This window comes from Vittaforma corneae, assembly GCF_000231115.1.
Source record: "Vittaforma corneae ATCC 50505 unplaced genomic scaffold supercont1.19, whole genome shotgun sequence".
Classification (NCBI taxonomy): Eukaryota; Fungi; Microsporidia; family Nosematidae; genus Vittaforma; species Vittaforma corneae.
This window is the reverse complement of record NW_006889852.1, coordinates 37465-53485: the sequence shown is the minus strand read 5'-3', so window position 1 is coordinate 53485 and position 16021 is coordinate 37465. Positions and strand designations below refer to the sequence as shown.

The following is a 16021-nucleotide window of genomic DNA, read 5'->3' as shown; positions in this document are numbered from 1 at the left end:
ACTATCAATGTGGAACGACCAGTCTTTGTGGTTATTTTGCTGCCTATCCCCACCCCAGGAAGAATGCAAAAAAGTAAATTTAAATACATGATTTTCAAGATATTAGCTTTAGTATCCATTCTAAGAAACATCAGGAGAATTCATAGGTCTAGAAATTCAGTTTTGGAGAACTCTATGCTGCTGATTGCCCACCCTGATGATGAATCAATGTTTTTTTCACCCTTCTTGTTTTACAACACTCCTAACATTATTCTTTGTCTTTCAAACGGAGATTTTAACCTGCAGGGAGGCAAAAGAGAAGAAGAAATGCAAAGACTGTGCAAACAGAGAGGATGGAGTCTTAAGATTCTTGGCTACAGAGATGGTAATGAGTGGAATGTTGACAGAATAATTGTTGATATGTTAGACACATGCATCAAATACAATATTAGAAATGTCATTACTTTTGATCAAAATGGAGTTTCAGGCCACAAAAACCATATCTCATGCTACAAAGCAGCCAAGAAACTCAATAGGCTATTAAGAAATCAACACTTGAAGTTTTACTGTCTCAAAAGTGTCAGTGCATTTGAAAAGTATATTTACTCATTTGGAAAATCAACACATGAAATACCAATATACTCGTGGTTTGGCATGCAGAACATGCTTTTCCACAATTCACAGCTAGCATGGTTTCGCTACTTGTATATTTTTTTCAGCAATTACATGTATTTTAATGAAATCCATGAAATACCTGAGTAAAAAGATATTTTTATCGTTTCTTGGCCATTAAAATATACTCAAACAGTAAAGTTTATGCCTTAATTTCGCTACACATCCAAAAGTTTATTTATATGCTGCACTATGTCATGGCCCAACTGGGAATAGCACCCAGATCTTCAGAAACTAAAGTTTTAATTTCAGGGTCTTCTCCACCAATGAATATCAGTCCCCCGTCAATCGAAAAATCGTTTATTCGAAATCCAGGATCTATCACATCTTCCAAGCTAGAAACATCTTCTTGGATAATATAAATCCTCTCGTTTGCTGCTGCAATCAGTTTTCTATCTGAAAACTCAATTTTCTGTATAAAGTAATTGAAATTAAGATGTTTAAGAGGTCTTGAAGATCTAAAATCATACTCGAGCAATTCTCCATTTTCGCTCCCAATAGCGTATTTCAATCCCGACCCATCTTGCGCTACTGAAAGTAATTCGCTGCCAAATGTATGAGTAATGATATTATCTTTGGATCTCGTATCTACAAATATCAGAGACTTCTTTGAAATAGCGCCCAGCAGTCCATGGGTGTCACTCCAGGACATTTTATTGCCTGCTACAGGAATACTCTTCAGAAATCTGCCTTGCTCCAGATTAAATCGGTAGACCTCACTGTAGTTTCCACCGAGATACAGCTCGGAACTAACAGTGTTGAACACCATGTCTTTCGGCTGATTTGGAGTTTTTACCTTCTCGTGGAATCCGCCTTTGGTATGAAACTCGATCGCTTTGTCACTTCTTAGAATTGAAAACTTCTCTGCATCATCTTCCAAGCTTACAACTTTTATAGGATCGCAAACCATGTGTCTTTCAAATTTCATCATGCCAGACTTGAAATCAAAGAGTTTAACTGTCGGTTTATACACTCCAGCAGCCAGAGCTTTGCATCTATCTTTTGAAATACAAATACTATGGCATGCTACTGAAAATTGAAATTCGCTCAGCGGTGTGATCTCTTGGAATCTTAACTTTTTACTTCGCATTATCTATGAGGGTTATAGAAAGAAGTTGCTCAAAGGAGCAAATGCATCTGGCAATACAAGCTAATAAGACATTGGAAATGCAGAATAAGGGCTACATAAAGTGCGAAATCATAAACTGAAGAGCATCTATAACAATCGCATGCCATTAGCATGGTCAGCGAGAATACCTGCAAATATAGTATTTCCTTTGGCTTTATCAATCTGTGTACAAGCTTGTAATTCATCTGATAAATTTTATCAAAAATTAAAATACTTGACCAAAATTATCCAACCCACAGTATTATTGTAATTTTGTGTTTGAAACACTGCTTTGGAATCTAGTAAGTTATTAGCTGACTTTAAAACACCCTCAATCTTCAAATAGTTTGAGAAGACAGTGAAACCAAGTTTCAGAACGGCTATAAATATTCTCTTAGTTCGGTTTTCAAATGATTTACGCACTTTTGTATATTTTAACTGTGCTTGCTCAAAGTGGTAATCCAACTAAACCTACAACAAGTTCGGTATCGGCAAGTGTTTCGAGCGTGTCTTCTAAGCAAAATGGCAGCAACACATCTTCAGCGTCCAAGAGCGAGTCTAAGGCTTCCAGCTCTGTTCCTTCAAGTGTATCTGCCTCTAAGATTGTCTCTAGCAGCACAATATGTGTCGAATGCTACAACAAAATTAAAACTAAAGACTGCCAGCCATGCGAATGCAAGTGTGGGGATGGCACAAAATACACATTCTCGCAGCCCGAAAAGAATAGCCAGTGTCCTAGGAATCCCGAGAATGTTCCATGTGCATGTAAAGATGATTTGGGACATATTAAAGAAGATGCAACCTATGTAAAAGGAGTAACAAAGGGAAACTCGTGTGTAAGTGATTAAATTAATAGTTGTATTGATTCATATATTTAATTATATCATTCGAGTCTTTGAGGCTAAAACGACTATAAAACAAATGTCTTAAATGGATGAAATCAAAAATGTTTTTAACCGTGTATGCATAAATAATCCAGTGTATATTAGCAATAAGCTCGTATATTATTTTACACATCCCACAGTGCAGTATTTAATGTGTTGTATATGTGACATTTGAAATACCATTTTAACACTGGACCTTGAGCTCATATGACTGAGCGATCTATAAGTAGTTTCTTTGATTAGAAAACAATGTGAAACAATTTAAGTCTGTGCTGCACACAAACAATGCGAGACCTGTTTGTTATACTATTTGCATCGTCTATTGTCATAGCATGCATATTAGCCCTGAACATTGCCACCTCTGATAAGAAAACAAAACACAGACAAGAGTACAGAATAGGAATTACTGGTGCACTGCTATTTATGTTTATATCATGGCTTGTGGTATACATTGCAAACATTCATCCGTTTGTAAATCCTGAGTTCAAGAAAGAAAAACGGCCTGATTTTTATAGATAAAGTTGTATTCATTAGAACAGTAAAGCTTTTCGTTCCGCAACACTGGTATATTGTTGTGAGCTCTAAATAAATGATCTGCAAAATCACCGAAAAGATGGACACTAGTTTCTCCAAAATACTTTTGCACAGTAGTTTACAATAAGGTTCATAGCTCTTGTTTATTTATGTTTCATTATGTTTTAAATACCTAAAAAATATTAATTCTCATGGCTGCAAAAAACGACAGTGCATCCTCATTTGGATACACAAGCGTCCTTGCCATTTTTACTTCATTCTTCATTGCTGTTGTAATCGGCCATATCAGAGATCAGATGGGTAAAATTTTCATACCATGGCGGTATCGATTCTATTATGAAAGCGAGAATGGCGAGCCCGCCCTGTTCACCACATTTGACAGCTTTTTCATCAGAAGACTCTACAGAAGGATATCGGACTGTTGGAACAGGCCTATTCACGGCGTTCCTGGCCGATTCGTTGAAATTTATGAGAGAAAGAGTGAAGACTACAATGAAACTTTTCAGTTTACAGGTGAGAAGATCAAAGCCTTAAATGTGGGATCATACAACTACCTTGGATTTGCATATAACAAAGGTAAAATTACGGACCATGTATTGCAGAGTGTTGACAAATACAACATTAACAATTCATATCCAACTGCAGACTATGAGCAAAATCCGCTGTGCCGGGAACTAGAAAAAGAAATGGCGGAGTTTCTGCACCAGGAAGACTGCGCAGTGTTTTCGATGGGATATGGCACAAACACATCATCAATGCCTGCGCTGATGAGAAACAGCCTGATTTTCAGTGACGAAAAGAGCCATACATCATTGATAAAGGGGATTAAGCTGAGCCAGTCGATGGTTGTAATTTTCAAGCACAACAATATGCAGGATTTAGAAAACAAGCTGAAATTTCATATTACCCAAGGAGAGCCTGAAACCCATCGTCCATGGAGCAAGATCTTCGTTGTTGTTGAAGGACTGTACTCTATGGAAGGCACAGTTGTTAATCTGAAAAAACTGGTTGAGTTGAAGAAACAATACAAGTTTTACATTTTCATGGATGAGGCACACTCAATAGGGGCGATGGGACGAACAGGCCGTGGAATCTGCGAGTATGTGGGAGTCGAACATGATGACGTTGACATTCTGATGGGCACCTTCACCAAGAGCTTTGGTGGATTTGGTGGATATATTGCAGGCAAAAGAGAAATCATAGACTATCTCAGAGTAAACAGTGATTTTTCAAAATATGGAGAGCAAATGTCACCAATCGTGTGTGCTCAAGTGATGGAATGCCTAAGAAACATTAAGCTGGATCGTAAAAGATTGGAAAAGCTTCACGAGAACACCAGAAGAGTCCGAAGAGCAATGAAAAATCTTCGATTTCATCTAATTGGTGACGACGACTCGCCAATCATTCCGCTGCTCATACCCTCGCCTGGGAAAATTGGAGAGTTTTCTAGACTGTGTTTAGAGATGGGAATAGCTGTTGTGGTTGTTGGATATCCAGCAACGCCCATCTTGCTTAACCGAGTGCGGGTTTGCATGTCATCCTCACATACAAGCGAGGATGTAGATAGGATTATTACAGTTTTTGATCAAGTTGGAAGTCTTATTGGAATGAAGAAATAAATATACTAAACAGTAGTAAACGCATGTTATGTTGTCATATAAAATGCATGGCCTCATTTAAGTAAATGTACACCTTATAAAAACATCTAACAGTTTAAAAACTATTACTAAAGTTATCCTTCTCCAAAAATGGACTGTGAAGAAACCGAACACGAAATTCACGAGGCTTTTGAAATCAAAGAGGACGACGAGCTCTACACGGTTGACATTTGCCCATCCAAGAAACATGTCATATTTGGAGGCAAAAGTGAGACTGCCGAGGTTTACAGCTATGAAGAAGAGAGAGCTATCACAAGGATAGAGGAATTCTCGGATTCGGTTATTTATGCTAAGTTTGTATCTGAAAATCGATTTGTTATTGTCACTACGGATGGGACCATTGCCCTTATGGAGCATAGCGGCGACGTTTGCATTGTTGATCTGGAGGAGGATATTTCTGTTGCAAAATTTAGTGAAAAGTTGGTTGTGGGTGCATCTTCAGGTAGAGTGTATTTGTACGATGCATGCTTAGAACATATCAACACCCTTGGTGGGCATTCATCTGAAATAATCAGTGTGGATTACAAGGAAGGAAGAATTTTGAGCATGTGTGCCAATTATCTAATTGCCCATGACGAGCAGGGAAGAGTGCTTTACACCTTGAAGGCCAGTGAAGCATATGCCTTTAAGTACATCACGTCCGACGTTATATGCTTTGCGAGAGATGGCAAAATTCAAATTTTCAAGCAAACTAGAAAGCTATTTGAGCATAATATTGAAGAGAGAGTGGAGGACGTTGAAATTGTTGGTAAAAGCTTAGCTGTAGGAGGAGAATTTGATTACATCTTACTTATCGACACCACCGGTCACTACGCTACATTTAAATTGGATGTTAAAACGGAGTTAACATGATTAAAAAGACAGAAAACCATGGAATAGTATTCAGCACAGTCAACGGACTCATAGGATCGCTAGATATTAGAAATATAAACACACTCAAGTTCTTTTCTCCAAACGTGGGCGTCATTTTCGATTTTTGTGTTTCTGGACCTGAAGTAGCCGTGGTTGGCCAAAATGGATTTGGAATGATTAACACAGAACGTGACCCATCTGTTGAAATGGCAGAATAAAGCCTGCTAACACATTAAATCTAAACATTTATTTGCCAAAGCTATTCAATAGAAGCTACTTTTGCAAAAATCAGTGTAGTCTGTATACCAAGCATATTAACTAATTAAAATAGATTTAATATCATTGTCTTGGTGCTTAGTGAAATGGCGATTGTACGTGCATATACAATAGAATTTAAAAATCAATGTCAGGAATCAACAGCTCATCAATGGGCCAATCCTCAAAGCTTCCATCTGGCAACTTACGTCTTATTATAAAAGGAAGCTTTCTCTCAGCCAGCTCTTTCTTTGCTATTTGAATACAATCAACTAAGTCTCCAATATCCACAAAGGGCGGAGCGTCGTCGTTCAGCTGTGCTGCTCTTACTCCAATTATATGAGCCTTCTCGTATATTGTCATTCTATTTAATGTTATTCTTGGTTTGGGATGGACTTCCTGTTCTTTGTCTGTGTTTACAATTTCTGACGAATAGCTCATTCCTGGGGCTTAAAATTTTTCAGTTTAAACGAGTTGAAGGGTGTTTCTACATTTCTTGTTTAATTTTAACTGCTTGACAAGGTAAATCCAAGCAAGCATGCTCCTTTTATCGTAAGTTTGGCAACATTAACATCAGATAATACGTTTCAACAATTAAAAATCGTTAGTGCTATGTGTTTTCAAACAAACCATGTCCATGGCATAGCCTAAAGCCAACAATGAAAGATGCTTTATCAACATATTGTATGCTCATCGCATTACAGTATTTCACGCATTCTAAATCCCTGTTGTATTCATTTACTCTTTGCATTTTCTGCATTTTATTTTCACCCCAGATGATCATAAGTATTTTTGTGTTGGACTTACACGATGGTGCAAAGCTTTACAGGTCATCAGCGCCAATGTCCTCCTCAAAAATGAACTACTATCTCACAGAATTTAACAGCCTAGCAGTAGATTCTGAGGGATTCATAGAAAAGGAAACCTATAACTATGTTTACATCTCTAGCAATGTTCAGAAAATAGGTATGCAAGTTACAAAAGACCATTCACCAAAACAAGCACACGCTCTTTTGAAATACATTGAACAGAATAGTACGGAGGATATATTTGATGTGCTTTTTACTATTGACAACACTCTTTTTGGTGGCATTGGAGTTAGACTTGATCTACAGCCTATCAAAGAGATGGATTCGCAAGAAGAAAAGATATACAAAATGATGATTGAGAATAAACGATTGGAAATGGCACAGAGGGAAAAGGAATACAAGATGAGGATTATTCAGGAGCAGAGTGTTTCGCAAATAGAACAACCATCAGTGGCTGTCAAGCCAAAGAAGATAGAAAAGTCATTGCAGCCTGTGCTATTGATAATTAGAGAGAAAGTTAAACTTGAAATTGACAGAGACAACCAAATTAAAGAAAACAGCTTGAATGGGGAGATTGACCTAGTTATTTCTGATGCTAAGTACAGGCAGGTGCAAATTAAAATGAAGAATCTTAGACCAACACTGAAGTTCAGTCCGTACTTGGACAAGAATGCGTTAAAAAGACAAATTTTAAGATTTGAGAAGGACAGAGGGTTGAATAAGAACATTCCGCTGTTAAAATGGACAGGGAAGTGCTCAAATGCACCCTTGCTTTTTGAGTTTTGGAGTGATGAGGACGATGGCAAGTTCGTCAATATTGTTGAATTTAAGGCACTTAGAAGCATTAAGGAAATAGAGTTTAGACTTAACAAAGAAGCAGTTTCGGATATTGAAATTGATGGAAAATATGAGGAGGAAAACGAAAGAATCATTTGGAAGGTAACGGATGTCAAGAAAGATGAATCAAGAAGCATCGAAATCAGATGTTCCGCATTTGATAAAGATTGTCTATTCCCAATCGAGATAAAGCTTGTGTCTGATGCAGTTGAGACTAGTCTAGATGTTGACAAAATGCTTGTAGAGGAAAACGAAATTAAGGAATATGAAGTTAGAAAAATACTTGAAATAGAGGATTTTGTTGTTCGCACAGACTAATTAAAACTATGGTATTTGATGTGTATTGGTTTTCTAAAGTTGTTCTCTGGCCACACAGTTGAATGCCTTAGCTGGACATCTTTTGGCACTATTGCATTTCTGCTTTTCTTTAAAGCTCTTGTATCTTTAATGAAGTCCATTTAATTTGCATGCACTCTGTTTCCCTTGATAAATTTTTCAACAAAAATTTTCACCCATAATGACTGAGCTAAAGAAGAGGATCTTCAGACAGTTCAGCTACAAGGGAAGAAGCCTTGAGGAGCTCGTCGAAATGCCAGTCTCTGAGTTTGCAAAACTTGTTACATCAAGTGCAAGAAGGCATTTGCTCAGGGGCCTCAACAGATACGAAGATGATCTTATCAAGAGGGTGGATGCTGCCCAGAACAGTGATAATCCAAATGCACTCTCAGTTCCTATCAAAACCCATGAGAGATCTATGATTATTCTTCCATGTATGATTGGCTGCACTATTGCTGTGCATGGGGGAAATGGGTATTTTCCTGTTGAAATAAAGCCAGAAATGATTGGAACAAGACTAAGAGACTATGTTCCAACCAGAAAAGTTTGCACTCACGGTAGACCCGGAATTGGTTCTACAAGCGGCTCCAAGTTTACACCTCTTAAATAAATAAGTCCAACCGGCAAGTCTAAAATGGTATTAAAACTGCTCTAGCGTTAACCGTACATCTTAGTGCTTAGTCGTGTAGATGAAAACTGTTAAGCTGTGCTAAAGTATTTATTTTAAATGAATTTATCGATCTATCTTGGTATTTTAGATGTATTCCAGCTTCAAAGAAGAAATGTAGCGTGAATCGTTAAAATAAATGGTGTTCTTTTCAATGGACATTGTAGAAATGGGATTGATGTTGATTTTAGAGAACGGAAACCTTTCATAGTATGTTAGATCAGATTTTAGTATTCTCAGACTGTTGGAATATGGCGATCCGTGAATAATGAACTCGCCGTTACTAACAAGAGATGAAATGGGCTCTTTGAGATTCGAAAATACCTTGATTTCTTGGAAGTCCGAGTCAAGAATAATCATTCCGTCTTCCGTGGCTATGATCAGGTTATCTCTTACCGAGTACAGGCCTTTGAACTGAAATTTTAGCTGCAGTGAATGCTTGCTTGCAAAATTAAGCTTCTTGTCAAATGTGTAAATATCTCCATCTGCAGTCAAACAGATAACAGTGTTGGACATAATGCAAATGTCGATGAACGAATGGTTAAATTCATTTACTAAGCTCAAATTTGAGTTAAATGCAAGAAGCTTATCACCCAAGATATACAAATATATATCTGAAACCATCTTTTTAATGTTCCCCGTTCCCTTTTTAATATCTGTAACCTTTCCATCAAGAGTAACATGCTTGATATATGAAGATGTGCTACTTGAAAGCAAAATCAGTCCGTTGAAGGTGCATACATCTGTAATTTTAAAAAAGTCTATTTTAAATGTCGTATAGTCCTCAAAGCTTTTGATAAAATATATCAAATTGAACGAATCAACAAGAATCTTAATGTTGCTGAACACTTTAAATAGTTTAACCTTGCATTTGGCAGTAAACACATGTTTTGTATACTTAAAGAATATCTTCTTGGAGGTTCTGCATATTTTCTTTGGTAGTTCATCAGTGTGTAACCATGTTGCCTCATTCTCAAGTTCGTCTCTCAGATCCCTGTCATCGTCAGAATCTGTCCATGCAGCCTCCGATTCGTCATGCTCCTCAGTAGAGCTGCTTCCAAAGTAGTCCTCTTCTTGAGCTTCAGCCTCACTTCCTTCGGAGATAAGTTCATCATTCGAGAGTAAGATGTACGATTCGTCTTGCTCATCATCGTAGCTTGATTCTGTCTCGGAGCTCGAGCTATCTTCAGAGAGCTTCTCTGCCATACTTTCCGAGTTTGTACTCTTATTTCTCTCGTCTTCCTCTGAACTGACCATAGTGGATCAAAAATTTTGTAGTTTTATGAAACATGCATCAGAAAGTGCTGTATGCAAAATAAAAGGTCAATTTATGATTATAGGCTGGAAATGCCGAGTCTTGAATCGCAAATAAGCCCCAACCATCACGATTCCGTGTTTGTATAGTAGCGCCTGAGCTTTTCTACATCTCTACGTAAACTGGGGGGGGGGGTGAATAGACTATTATGTTTATGATGCAGTAGCCAGCATAGCTGTTCTTCGCTTCTATTTGCAAAAATTTTTCACAAAAATTTCACCCCAGAATGCCTCAAAAACCAAGAGTATCGCAGTCAAGAAGAAAAATGCGAAAGGCTTTCTTTACTGCAAATAGAGGCCAGATTCGCAAGATGATGTCTAGTAGGCTCTCAAAGGAGCTCCGCTCCTCATATGGCTTCAAGACATTTCCCATTCATAGTGGAGATTTTGTTACAATAACTACAGGAAAGTTCAAAAATAAGGAAGGAAAGGTGCTTTCTGTCTCAAGAAAGACCCGCAAAGTTACTGTTGAGGGATGCACGAATGCCAAGGCATCTGGTGGATCTGTACTCTATCCCCTTGATCCATCCAATTTGATTATTAAAAGTCTGGCATTAGATGAGTTCAGAATTAAGTCTTTAGAGAGCAAAAAGGCTAGAACTGAGTCTGCAAAGCAAAGGTATGCAGCAGTGGTTGAAAGCAATTAAAGTATTCTATGAAGCCCATATTGGATGTTAATATTAGCGCTATTTTTGCATTATTCTAGTATGTATAGTGTGTTATACCTAGCAATCGTTTGAGGTGGCATGGTATTTACTTGATAAATTTGTGGATTCTTTACATTAATGTATATGCTTACTATTTTTACCATGTTTGTCTGCTATTCCGATTGCCCTGGCATGTTTTCATCTTCAGTCATTTCTAGCTTGTGTCAATGGCTAGCCTATACTTTAGCCGTCGTGTATCTTTGATGAAAAAATTTGCCCTTCCTGCCATGCACATCCCGCAAGATTTCATTCCGGACTTTACTTGTAAGACTACAACTGGGGCATTATGCAATAGACATAGTATTGTTCAATATAAAGACAGCAAGTGCTATGTTTCGTTAAATAATAGACTCAATCTTTGGGATCTAAACTCCACAGAGCTACTGAAGTCTTTTGGAACCAGAAGCTATAGAGTCACATCATTCTACGTGAGTGAGCATTATTTGTTCATTGGCTATGAGGATGGATCCATTGAGATTATTAGAAACAATGACTTCAACAACAATCAACTTATTGAATTGAACGAAAGTACAATACTGAAGATTCATCCAAAGAGGGTCTCAAAAATCATTGTCATGGACGATAGGATGATATCTGCCAGCACTGGTGGCACTATCTGCTGCTATGATCTTCTTTTATCCGAGATGCTTCACTATTTCAAGGGTAACAGTGCGTCTGTTGAAAACTTAGTGCCTTTGAATAATTCGAAGTTTTGTGCTGTTTGCGGTGACAAGTCCATTAAGATATGGAATGTGGATTCTGAAGCCATTGAAGATGCCATTGCTTTTGATGGATACGTTTTTGATGCTGTCATAAAGGGCGAGGAGGCGCTGGTTTTTCTAAAGACTGGAAGCTCGCATTTTGTAAATTTATCGGATAAATCTATGAGGCCCTTTGAAAAATTTAGAAATATCAGGAATGTACGTTTAAAGAGCAACATTCTGTGCATACAATGTCAGAGGAAAACGTCTATATTCGAATCAATGAAAGAAAACTCGCTTGGACTTCATCTTCTGAAAAGATTTGAGAGTAGTACGGATTACTCCAACTTTGATTTGGTTGGGAAAGATCCTTGCTTTATCTCCTTGTCAAATAGAATTGTGCTTGGAAATAATATTTACACTTTTGGGTTTCATGAAAATGATGTTACCGGTATTAAAATTGAAAAATCCAGAATATACAGTTTATCAAAAGATAAGATTGTTGTCTGGGAAAGAATGGTTGACAATTTATTAGCCACAAGCGAAAATGCCCAAACACTAGGCAATGAGTTTGGAGAAGAAAAGCTAAGCAAGGAGTCTCTCGTTGTTAATTCTTGTATAAACTTGAGTGGTGCAACATGCTTTGCTTTTTTCTGCAGTCAAATTGTTGTTGGCACAAACGAAGGTGTTCAAATTTTTGATAGCAAATTTTACGAAATCAAGTCTGAACTAAATATAGGCAAGGTCATATCAATTGACTCCATCGAGACAGCACTCGCAGTGTGCACTGGAAATGTCATTAGATTCTACGATTCTGCATTTAGTGAGTGTAACACAATTACAGTGCCTGAGACAGTTGTCTATTCACGGTTCTCGCCTGAAGGAGATTATTTCCTATGCTCGTGTCTGGATAATAAAATATACCAGTTTAAATATCCGTCTCTTGAGCTTAGAGTTGTCCTGTATGGGCACTCCCTGCCGGTAAGACACTTCAGTATTTCGGCTGATCAAAAGCTGCTAGTCAGTTGTGGAGCTGATAAGCTTGTAAAGATTTGGGGTCTTGAGTTTGGCGAGTGCAGAAAGACCATTGTTGGAGATTCAGCCAATGTTGAGTTTCTAAATGACACCCTGTTCATATTTTCAGACAAAGAGTTGCAGTATTTCAACTACTTCGAGCGACTGAAAAAGCTTAAAATGTTTAATCCCGGTGCAATTTGCATTGGACACGACTATTTTGTCGTTGGCACTGGCAGTGGACTGGCAGTGTTTGGCATGAGCAAATATGAGCTTGCAAGAGACGATGAGTCAAGTGAGCTTGTAACAGTTTCCCCAAAAAGCATTGCCGATGTAAGAGATTATGACATGTTTCTGTGTCATTTGGAAAGACTAGAGACCGACTTCTCAGACCCAAGCGTCCAGGAATTTTACCAATTTATTGAAAAGTTAGACTTCAACGAATTGAAAAAATACCTGCATGTTATTGACCATGTTTCAATTAGAATACTGCTTGAGGTGATTGCACAAACTATTGATTTAAATCCGCTAACAACTTCAAGAATGTTTGTCCAGCTTGTAAAGAATCATAGGGATGTTGCACATACTGATACTTTTAGAAAGATCTACTCTAAAATGCTTGAGAGAGTAAGAAATACAAGGGAGCTTTACAACACCAGCTTAGCACAGCTTGATGCTGACTTAAGCAACTATACAATTGACTAGCAATATACTTCTGCTAGATATATGTACCGTACATTAAAAATAGTAAAAAAATTAATTCAGATACTATTTATTATTACTTAACGTCTTTCTTGCTGAGAATAAACTTGAGCTTTATAATTTTATTTTTTATGTCTTCTGGTAAATCAGCGAGGTCATTTTCACCCATATTTGTAATTCTTTCTGCTATCTGTTCTTTTTGTTTACCAACATCAAATGAGCTTTCAACCAGCTCAAGCACTTTATCTTTACTGACCAGATTGAGTTTGACCAGCACAGTCAGAATGGAAACAACAAGCGAAGGGTTTCGATCAAGAAGCTCTTTGAACTGTGTTGGCTGGTCTATAACCATCTTTTTCAAATACTCAATTACTTCTTTGAGATAGTTCTGGTCAAAGGAATCAAGAACAGACATGATACTGTCGATCTGCAAAGTCTTGACAGGAAAGTCCTTTGTCTTCTGAGGCAGATCATTCTCTGCATAGTTTATCTTCACTGGTCTTCCATTAAAGCTTATCTTCAGAGTTTTCATTGCTGTTTCTGCAATCAGCGGAGACTCGTATTCGCAGAATCCATATCCCCTTCGACTTACCAGTGTTTTTATCATACATCATTCTGAAGGACACAACTTTTCCCACCGCACTGAGCTCCTCTATTACTTTCTGCTCGTCTACATCGAAGTCTATGTTTCCAACAAAGACGCTACAGCCTTGTTTCATGAGAGAGGGGTCGAAAAGCTATTCAAAAATATGCTCAAAGACAAAACCAAATGGAGACTATTTGCTCATTCCCAGCGTCATTGCACCTCTGTAGCAGATATATAAAATGGGAGGACACCTATTTATTCAATAGCTCCTTAACTTCTTTGACGACATTTGAATATTCCTCGTCGGACAGTTTAATTGTAGAGTATGAGCGGAACTTGAATGAGCCAGAAGAATTACACTCGACTAGATGCAAATGCACATGAGGAACAAGCTGTTGATTGATGTTGTTCTGAATAATGTTGTATTTCTCCATTTTGAGTCTCAGGGCTAATGTTTTTGCTAGAACCAGCAGCTTTGCAAGAATTGAGTCCTCACACATGTGGAGAACTGGTGAGTGCTGCTTGGGAATAACCAATAAATGTCTGTTGCTCATTGGATACCTGTCAACAATAACGTATAAATCCTCAGTTTGGTAGACGATATTTTCGGTGACATTCTTAAGCTTGCAAAAAAGGCAATCTTTTGAATCCATGGATAGAAAATTTCTAAGAATTTAATCAACACAACCATCAACAATTCACCCACAGCATACTCATCAGATATTGCTGGATGCTTATAGTGCCAGTCATAAGATAGTTTGCTTAAAAGCGTTGATAAATTTTTGGCGTAGTTTTCCCATCCCGGATGCCTCTTCAAGAATTTATCGAGTTCTACCAGAAACACTTGAACTTAGACCCCACTGACCTTCAAAAATTCACAGACTCTATACAAAGCCCACTTTCCTCCGCGTTTAGAATTACTCCAACCCAGCATAGCAGTCAAATCAAGGAAAGGCTTGAAAAGTATAAATTTCTCAAAAAAATTCAGTTTTTGGAGGACGTGTACACTTTTGACTTAAAGGCGCATAAAAATACTGATGAATATACAGAGTTTATTGAACTTCTTGTTGCTCAGACTGATGTTGGCAACATTCAAAGACAGGAAGTTGTAAGCCTTCTTCCCCACAAGTTTCTACAGCTTAAACACTCGCATCGTGTCCTTGAAACTTGCGCTTCTCCCGGTAGCAAAACCAAAAATTTGCTTGAAAACATCACAGATGGAATATTGATTTCGAATGAAAAATCAAGCTCAAGAGTTAATATTTTAATAAGCGAATCAGCAAAGAAGGCCACGCCAAGTTTCATTATTACCCAGATGGACGCTGCCCATTTTCCGACCTTAAACTTCAAATTTGATAGAATTTGCTGCGATGTGCCCTGCTCCAGCGACGGTACCTGCAGGAAGAACCCTGCAATTATGCCCAAGTGGAATGTCAATGATGGTATTGGATTGTCTTCTATTCAGCTTCGTATTCTAAAGAGATCCTTGGAGCTTCTCAAAGAGGGTGGAATACTAGTTTACTCTACCTGCTCCCTGAATCCTATTGAGAATGAGTGGGTTATTCACAATGCAATCCGTGACAACCCGAACTATGAGCTAATCAACAATTTTGACTTCATACAGTATGTGGATAGTTGTGCTGTGAAGGCATCTGATAATTCTAAGATAAATGTCAGAAGGGGGTTGGTTGAATTTGAATATAAGCAGTTTCATTTTAAAAACGAGCATCTTTCAAAGTGCTTCAGAATATTACCACACGACCAAGATACTGGTGGATTCTTTATAGCTGTTATTAAGAAAGTTGCTGACAGCTGTTCAAAGGTATTTCAGCCTGTCAATGTCATAAATCCTAGATTTGTAGAGGTTGACAGCTCAATAGAGAGTAAGATTAAGAAATGTTACGACATTTCCAAGTGCAATTACCACTTTGTTTCGTCCAATTTGGGCTTTAAGAACATTTTTGCTGTTTCTGATCTCTGCTACAGCATTCTCTGCAACAACCCAAAGCTAAAAGTATCGTATGCAGGCATAAAAGCATTTACCCACTTTGATATTGACAAAGAGAAATTTAGAGCCAAAAGCCCATTTTTAGAGATTTCAAATATTTCCACTGACTTTACACTGAGCCTTGAAGATTTCAAAAAACTGTTGGAGTCCAAGCATATTCCACTGGATAAGCTCGGCATAAGGCCTGCAGGACTATTCTCCTGCAAGGTTGAAGGCACCGATTTGAGGTTCTGTGGGTTTTCAGGCGGAATGAAGGTATTTTTATATATCGATGATAACCACAGAAAAGCTTATTCGCAGTTATATTGCGTATCCAATAAACATATATGTTAGCCTGACACTTTTGTTTTCTATGAACTTATTTAATTAATTTTTTTACCCCAGCTTATCTTCTTGTA

At 37.8% G+C, this 16021-nt stretch overlaps 16 protein-coding genes across 16 annotated transcripts; 10 read left to right on the top strand and 6 right to left on the bottom strand.

The window, feature by feature from the left end:
- Window positions 1–63: 63 nt before the first annotated feature.
- Window positions 64–741, top strand: VICG_01797 (uncharacterized protein; the record flags this gene model as incomplete). The annotated part of the gene is made up of 1 exon (XM_007605180.1): window positions 64–741. The coding sequence occupies one exon, from the start codon at window positions 64–66 to the stop codon at window positions 739–741; it is 678 nt and encodes a 225-aa protein (XP_007605242.1).
- Window positions 742–841: 100 nt separating this feature from the next.
- VICG_01796 (uncharacterized protein) lies at window positions 842–1741 on the bottom strand (the record flags this gene model as incomplete). The annotated part of the gene is made up of 1 exon (XM_007605179.1): window positions 842–1741. The coding sequence occupies one exon, from the start codon at window positions 1739–1741 to the stop codon at window positions 842–844; it is 900 nt and encodes a 299-aa protein (XP_007605241.1).
- Window positions 1742–2169: 428 nt separating this feature from the next.
- Window positions 2170–2607, top strand: VICG_01795 (uncharacterized protein; the record flags this gene model as incomplete). Its single annotated transcript, XM_007605178.1, has 1 exon — window positions 2170–2607. The coding sequence occupies one exon, from the start codon at window positions 2170–2172 to the stop codon at window positions 2605–2607; it is 438 nt and encodes a 145-aa protein (XP_007605240.1).
- Window positions 2608–2928: 321 nt separating this feature from the next.
- Window positions 2929–3162, top strand: VICG_01794 (uncharacterized protein; the record flags this gene model as incomplete). Its single annotated transcript, XM_007605177.1, has 1 exon — window positions 2929–3162. The coding sequence occupies one exon, from the start codon at window positions 2929–2931 to the stop codon at window positions 3160–3162; it is 234 nt and encodes a 77-aa protein (XP_007605239.1).
- A 206-nt stretch (window positions 3163–3368) lies between these two features.
- Window positions 3369–4796, top strand: VICG_01793 (uncharacterized protein; the record flags this gene model as incomplete). Its single annotated transcript, XM_007605176.1, has 1 exon — window positions 3369–4796. One exon carries the CDS (start codon window positions 3369–3371, stop codon window positions 4794–4796), a length of 1428 nt encoding a protein of 475 aa, XP_007605238.1.
- A 129-nt stretch (window positions 4797–4925) lies between these two features.
- On the top strand, window positions 4926–5687 carry VICG_01792 (uncharacterized protein; the record flags this gene model as incomplete). Its single annotated transcript, XM_007605175.1, has 1 exon — window positions 4926–5687. The coding sequence occupies one exon, from the start codon at window positions 4926–4928 to the stop codon at window positions 5685–5687; it is 762 nt and encodes a 253-aa protein (XP_007605237.1).
- Window positions 5688–6080: 393 nt separating this feature from the next.
- VICG_01791 (uncharacterized protein) lies at window positions 6081–6383 on the bottom strand (the record flags this gene model as incomplete). The annotated part of the gene is made up of 1 exon (XM_007605174.1): window positions 6081–6383. The coding sequence occupies one exon, from the start codon at window positions 6381–6383 to the stop codon at window positions 6081–6083; it is 303 nt and encodes a 100-aa protein (XP_007605236.1).
- Window positions 6384–6718: 335 nt separating this feature from the next.
- Window positions 6719–7906, top strand: VICG_01790 (uncharacterized protein; the record flags this gene model as incomplete). Its single annotated transcript, XM_007605173.1, has 1 exon — window positions 6719–7906. One exon carries the CDS (start codon window positions 6719–6721, stop codon window positions 7904–7906), a length of 1188 nt encoding a protein of 395 aa, XP_007605235.1.
- Window positions 7907–8105: 199 nt separating this feature from the next.
- Window positions 8106–8534, top strand: VICG_01789 (ribosomal protein S19; the record flags this gene model as incomplete). Its single annotated transcript, XM_007605172.1, has 1 exon — window positions 8106–8534. One exon carries the CDS (start codon window positions 8106–8108, stop codon window positions 8532–8534), a length of 429 nt encoding a protein of 142 aa, XP_007605234.1.
- Window positions 8535–8678: 144 nt separating this feature from the next.
- Window positions 8679–9848, bottom strand: VICG_01788 (uncharacterized protein; the record flags this gene model as incomplete). The annotated part of the gene is made up of 1 exon (XM_007605171.1): window positions 8679–9848. The coding sequence occupies one exon, from the start codon at window positions 9846–9848 to the stop codon at window positions 8679–8681; it is 1170 nt and encodes a 389-aa protein (XP_007605233.1).
- A 284-nt stretch (window positions 9849–10132) lies between these two features.
- VICG_01787 (ribosomal protein L24) lies at window positions 10133–10552 on the top strand (the record flags this gene model as incomplete). The annotated part of the gene is made up of 1 exon (XM_007605170.1): window positions 10133–10552. One exon carries the CDS (start codon window positions 10133–10135, stop codon window positions 10550–10552), a length of 420 nt encoding a protein of 139 aa, XP_007605232.1.
- A 287-nt stretch (window positions 10553–10839) lies between these two features.
- VICG_01786 (uncharacterized protein) lies at window positions 10840–13032 on the top strand (the record flags this gene model as incomplete). Its single annotated transcript, XM_007605169.1, has 1 exon — window positions 10840–13032. The coding sequence occupies one exon, from the start codon at window positions 10840–10842 to the stop codon at window positions 13030–13032; it is 2193 nt and encodes a 730-aa protein (XP_007605231.1).
- A 73-nt stretch (window positions 13033–13105) lies between these two features.
- On the bottom strand, window positions 13106–13561 carry VICG_01785 (uncharacterized protein; the record flags this gene model as incomplete). The annotated part of the gene is made up of 1 exon (XM_007605168.1): window positions 13106–13561. One exon carries the CDS (start codon window positions 13559–13561, stop codon window positions 13106–13108), a length of 456 nt encoding a protein of 151 aa, XP_007605230.1.
- Window positions 13536–13748, bottom strand: VICG_01784 (uncharacterized protein; the record flags this gene model as incomplete). The annotated part of the gene is made up of 1 exon (XM_007605167.1): window positions 13536–13748. The coding sequence occupies one exon, from the start codon at window positions 13746–13748 to the stop codon at window positions 13536–13538; it is 213 nt and encodes a 70-aa protein (XP_007605229.1).
- A 118-nt stretch (window positions 13749–13866) lies between these two features.
- VICG_01783 (uncharacterized protein) lies at window positions 13867–14268 on the bottom strand (the record flags this gene model as incomplete). Its single annotated transcript, XM_007605166.1, has 1 exon — window positions 13867–14268. One exon carries the CDS (start codon window positions 14266–14268, stop codon window positions 13867–13869), a length of 402 nt encoding a protein of 133 aa, XP_007605228.1.
- A 152-nt stretch (window positions 14269–14420) lies between these two features.
- On the top strand, window positions 14421–15956 carry VICG_01782 (uncharacterized protein; the record flags this gene model as incomplete). Its single annotated transcript, XM_007605165.1, has 1 exon — window positions 14421–15956. The coding sequence occupies one exon, from the start codon at window positions 14421–14423 to the stop codon at window positions 15954–15956; it is 1536 nt and encodes a 511-aa protein (XP_007605227.1).
- Window positions 15957–16021: the final 65 nt, after the last annotated feature.